The following is a 5,701-nucleotide window of genomic DNA, read 5'->3' as shown; positions in this document are numbered from 1 at the left end:
ACAAGGTGAACAACATACAAATGAACCTCTCCATTTAACTTAGATAAATTAACCATGTGCATGGCTCCTACGTCATCAATCAAAGGTTCTAGCTTATTATCCAAAACAGGACCACATCCGACAGAATACCATAATTCCTTAAATCCATTATACCCAAGTGCTTTAACTACACTACATACTACAAAGTAACTCCACTTGTCAGGGTCAAACAACATAGTTTCACTATCCCCTACGTACTTTAGGCACCCTTCGTTCACCAATTTCCCCCCATGGTGAATCACAAGTTGTATATCATCGTCCATGACAGAGAAGATAATGAAAAATATTCTACACCTATAATTAAACATAAAAAGACAAATATTCAAACTTTAATGAGCTGAAAATGACAGTAGATAAGGATATTTAACTATGGGGGACACTTGGGACCACAATCGCGTGCAACCCTTTACAACGACACCCCAACCCCACATTAAAAAAGCTTCACCATATACAAACAACATCCACCGAATATTATATTGATGTCTATGTATGGAACGTGTACTAACCTGGAACGAAGATCGACCCCACCACCGCTTACGAAATGCGTTTTTGGTCTTCGCGATTCCCCTCGAAGCTCCAAAATGCAACCCTTAAACAAGTGAAACAGCTCAAATGCCCTAATTTCCCTCCTCAGAATGGACTTCGACTGCTTCTCATTCACTACGCTTCACACTCTCTTCCCAATTTGAAAACGCAAAATCCTTCTCTGAAAATGGAACCCTAATTCCCAATCCATATAACAAATCCCATTTTTTAATTTCTTTTATTAAGAAGCTGACACGTAACAAATAAGTGTACAGTAGACACTTTGATGGAAGCCACGTACTCAACAATAACCACGTCTTCGAAAAAATTTAACAAAGTTAACTTGAATTAACAGTGATGGCTCAATTGATCCAATTATACACTATTAAGGATCAAATTGGAAAAAATATTAAAACGGGGATGCAAGTGGGAAAAAGTTACGAAAACAGGGACCTTTGAAGGGGTTTTACCAAGAATTTAAGTATGATGCAGACTTCAAACTATGGTGGAAGGGGTCTAGGGAAATTCTGATGAATAATGTGAGATTACTGAGTGATGACAGGGAAGCAATGAACTTGGCTAAGTATGCAGAGGAGACTGAGGACATGGTAGAAATATATGTTCAACATGTTCCCAATGAGGTAGTGGAAGTTTTGTTTCTTACTTGTGGTGAAGAGACACACGATGGAAACATGGAGGGTGTGGCTGAGATTGTAGAAGATGGTGGAATAAGTGTAGAACAAGTTCATGCTGCTGAGGAACATATAGAGGTTCAAATAGGTGATCAAGAGGTCGAAATTGGTGAGGAAGAGGCTGAAATTGGTGAGGAAGAGGTTGACATTGGTGAGGAAGAGGTACATTGTGATGGTGGTCATGGACATGATTATGTTGATGAAGAAGAGGAAACATGGAGTAATTTGGTTGAGGGGGAAGTAGAAGCTTCAGTTGAAGAGTTTGTGGATGAGAGTGAAGAAGAAAGAATGGATAATGATGATGATGGGTTTGGTGTTCAGAATGATAGGGTGGATGATGTTCGTAGAAACATTAATCCAGTTTTGGAAAGGTTGAATACAATGAAAAAAAAAAGAAAGGTGCGACTAGAAGAGGCAATGTTGGGGAAGGTTCATTTGTAATGGATGATGAAGTTGGAGACCATGAGATCAATGAGGAATACAATTGTGATGAATTGGATTCAGATTTAGAAAGTGATGGGGATGGCAGCTTGAAAAGGGGAAATTTTAAAAAGTTTAGACAAGATGATATGAACAAGGATTTCAGATTCTCACTGGGGATGGAATTTTGTTCACTGAAGGAGTTTAAAAATGCACTAATGGAGCATAGCTTATTAAATGGAAAAGAGATTAAGTTTATGAAGAATGATCTCACAAGAGTAAGGGCAGAATGTAAAAAAAAAATGTGGCTTTTTATTATGGCTCGCAAGGTAGGAGGGAAGGAAACATTTAGGGTGAAAACCTTAGTTGGAAGACACAGGTGTGGCAGAGTTTTTGGAAACAAAAATGCAAGTGTGAATTGGATTGCCCAAGTTTTAGTTGACAGGTTTGTAAATGTGGCTAGCATGACTGTCAACCAATCATTGATGACATTAAAAAGTCATTCAGTGTTGGAATCACTACTTGGAAAGGCCAAACAAATTGTCTTGGATTCTCTTGTTGGTGATAGGGAAAGACAATATGCTCGTCTATATGATTATGTGGGGGAATTGCTAAGAGTCAAGTGTGGAACTTTTAAAATTAAAGTGAATCAACCCCAACCAAGTTTGCCACCAAGATTTGGCTCTTTCTATATGTGTTTAGAGGGGTGTAAGCATGGTTTTTTAGGAAGTTGCAGGCCCTTCATAGGGGTGGATGGTTGTCATCTTAAGACAACATATGGTGGCCAATTGTTGGTGGCGGTTGGACGAGACCCCAATGATCAATACTTTCCACTGGCTTTTGCAGTGGTCGAGAATGAATGCAAGGAAACTTGGAGATGGTTTTTATCACAGCTTTTGGATGATATAGGTGGCACTGATTGTCAACGTTGGGTGTTTATTTCTGATCAACAAAAGGTATTTCAATTTGACTATTTTGCTTTTTTTTATTTTCTAACAATCTCATCATTTGGTAATGATCAATAGATTTTGTATTTAATAGGGACTAATGGCAGTTTTTGATGACATGATGGATGGAGTTGAACATCGATTGTGCTTAAGGCACTTATATAACAACTTCAAGAAGCGATTTGGTGGAGGAGTACTCATTAGAGATCTCATGATGGGAGCAGCAAAGGCTACATATGAGAAGGAATGGGAAAAAAAGATGGGTAAGTTGAAAGCTATTAACATTGATGCATATAATTGGTTATTAGGTATTCCTACCAAGAGTTGGTGTAAACATGCCTTTAGTACCTATTGTAGATGCCATGTGTTGATAAATAATTTCACTGAGTCCTTTAATAGTACTATATTACTAGCTAGAGACAAACCAATAATAACTATGATGGAATGGATACAAACTTATATCATGAAACAGTTTGCAACACTTAAGGAGAAAGCCATCACATATCCAGGAGTTTTAATGCCTAGACCTAGAAAAAGGCTTGATAAGGAAATAAAAAAGAGTGGTAATTGGGTTCCCACTTGGGCCAGGGCTGAAAAATTTGAGGTCACACACGGCTTTACAATGGATAAGTTTGTTGTTGACTTAAGTAACCATTCTTGTAATTGTTACAATTGGGATTTAATAGGAATACCCTATAAGCATGCTATTGCTGCCATTAATTACAAAGTTCAAAACCCTGAATATTATGCCCATGTTTATTACAAGAAACAACCTTATGTCACTTGTTATGCCCCTGAAATAAGTGCAATAAATGGCCAACAAATGTGTCCTACTTCTGAAAACACACCCTTACTCCTCCCTCCAATTTATAAAACACCTCCTGGGAGACCAAAAAAATTAAGAAGAAGAGAGACAGATGAACCTGTGAGCCATACAAAATTGTCCAAGAAGCATGCTATTATGAAATGTAGCAATTGCAAAGAGTTTGGCCACAATGTAAGAACATGTAGAAGAAAGAACATAAATAAGGTACAAAATCTCTCTATTACAACTTCACCTAATTATTTTCACAGCATGGCTTCTAATGTTGCTTACTCTTTTTGTAGAACACAAGGGGCACTGCAAGTGCAGGAGCATCTAGTAGCAGGCCTAGATCTGAACCACAAGCATCACCGTCAACGTCACAAGGAGCTACAGCTGGACCAGCATCAACAGCTAATACTGGACCATCATTCAGTGGAGCAGCAACTGCATCAAGTAACCAAGTTGCAGGAAGAACACCCTCAGGACTGGGTGCACACCATCTTGGTTCCCAAGCTAGTACCACTTGACCAAGCTGCAAGAAGTTTTAATGTATTTTGTATTATAAACCCACTAAGGGAACATTAGTAGTGGGTAGTACTTTGATTAAAGTGATGTAGTTGGCAGGGACCACTTGCATTACTTTAGTATTAAATGCACAATATTTTTTTTGAGTGGTAAAGGACCACCTGATGTTTACTTTAGTATTGAATGCATAATGTATGGGACCACTTTATGTTTACTTTTGAAATCGTGAATACCACTGCTGCAGATTTAAATTTGGAGTACTCAGCTTTTTGTTCACGTGAGTATTTGGTTTGGGACTACTTGAACTTTACTTTTCAAGATGTGTAATATATCTTTGTTGATGCCATACTAAAATATTTACTCCGAATTCTTACTCAATTTTGTTTGGAAACTGGTATGCAAAGAAAAACAACTAACATGACAAAATTAACAGCTGAAATTAGTGTTTGAAAAGTCAATTTGCACCAACTTATTTAAACACTCACTTTTGCACCACAAGCAAATTCAAATGATCACTTTAAATTTCTAAGTGCTGCCAAGTGAGCATAAACAAGACTATTTCGAAATTTTACTGGTGTGGTTCCCCTTTTATCACCATCCTCATCCACATGTACTCAATCACAGTTCTGCTTGGCCAATAACCCTGTCGAAATTCTAATGATGTTGAACAATAAACCAAGTGTTGAACTCATTTTTATTCATTCATAATTCTTAAATACAATTGATCTTCAGTAAAAACATAATACAAAAGAAAATGGTTAACCCCCATGACAACATAAACAAGTACAACATCATTTTCCCAACTTTCTTCTCTTCTTGTAATTTCCTTTTCAACTTCTTTATCTTCTTCTTTAGATACAGGACAACTTGATCATTATCCAAACACAGTTCAACTTCTTCACGTTTTCCTTTAATTTCAGAAACTTCTTCTTCATGTCATTCGAAGTAATTACAACTTGAATTACTCTGCAATAAAAATAGCAACCATTAATAGAAAGTTGAGCACATGAACTGAAAGATTTAGTCACTTACTGCCTATTTTCTACATCTATAGAATAATCTTCCTTTGTTCTTGGCAGTAGTTGCCTTCAAAAGCAAAAATGATTCACCACAACCACAAAGTTTAGATGGAAAGCGTGAAGATGATCCACAACTTTAGGACTTTGACGAACCGATCATCCTTCGCGTCCAACATTTCCTGCACTCTCACCTTTCATTTCACTACAAGAACCAAATACCTTCATCATGTTTCGTGCCAACCCAAACCCTAAATCCCAATACTTAAATTCACACGTTGAACAACAATTGACACGCAGAACAGCGAAACATTCTTCAACTTACCTCTTGAAGAATATCTTCCTCTTGAACAAGATGATCTCCAACCTAATTTGCCCCCAAATCAGATCATGAAGAACAACCCCAAGTGTCTTAAAATGTAGTTTATAAAATATCAAGTCACCAACACACGTGCTAGAATGTTAATCTCCTTTCAAATGTTAAAAAACCTCAACGTGGCATGAAGTGCACAGTGAAGACGTGGCAAGGCCGTTACCCACATCACCCAAAAATTGACGCCGTCCATTTTTAGGGACTAAACATACATGTTTCAATACTAAGAGGATGAAATGTCATCAATGTTTTATGCAGGGACTAAAACAAAAACTCAGTGAAACTTCAGGGACTAAAAACATATTTAATCCAATTTTTTTTAATTCACTCTCAATTTCCAATTTGAGAAGGAAAAGTTT

The 5,701-nt window shown here is 37.2% G+C and overlaps 1 protein-coding gene across 1 annotated transcript; it reads left to right on the top strand.

Annotated features, from left to right (window-relative positions):
- Positions 1 to 1,696: 1,696 nt before the first annotated feature.
- LOC106779953 lies at positions 1,697 to 3,955 on the top strand. The gene is made up of 3 exons (XM_014668172.1): positions 1,697 to 2,632; positions 2,718 to 3,620; positions 3,731 to 3,955. Exons 1-3 carry the CDS (start codon positions 1,697 to 1,699, stop codon positions 3,953 to 3,955), a joined length of 2,064 nt encoding a protein of 687 aa, XP_014523658.1.
- Positions 3,956 to 5,701: the final 1,746 nt, after the last annotated feature.

The sequence above is a fragment of the Vigna radiata genome, unplaced genomic scaffold (assembly GCF_000741045.1).
Source record: "Vigna radiata var. radiata cultivar VC1973A unplaced genomic scaffold, Vradiata_ver6 scaffold_70, whole genome shotgun sequence".
NCBI classification, from domain to species: domain Eukaryota; kingdom Viridiplantae; phylum Streptophyta; class Magnoliopsida; order Fabales; family Fabaceae; genus Vigna; species Vigna radiata.
The sequence above is the reverse complement of the archived record's forward strand: the minus strand, read 5'-3'. Positions and strand labels throughout refer to the sequence as shown.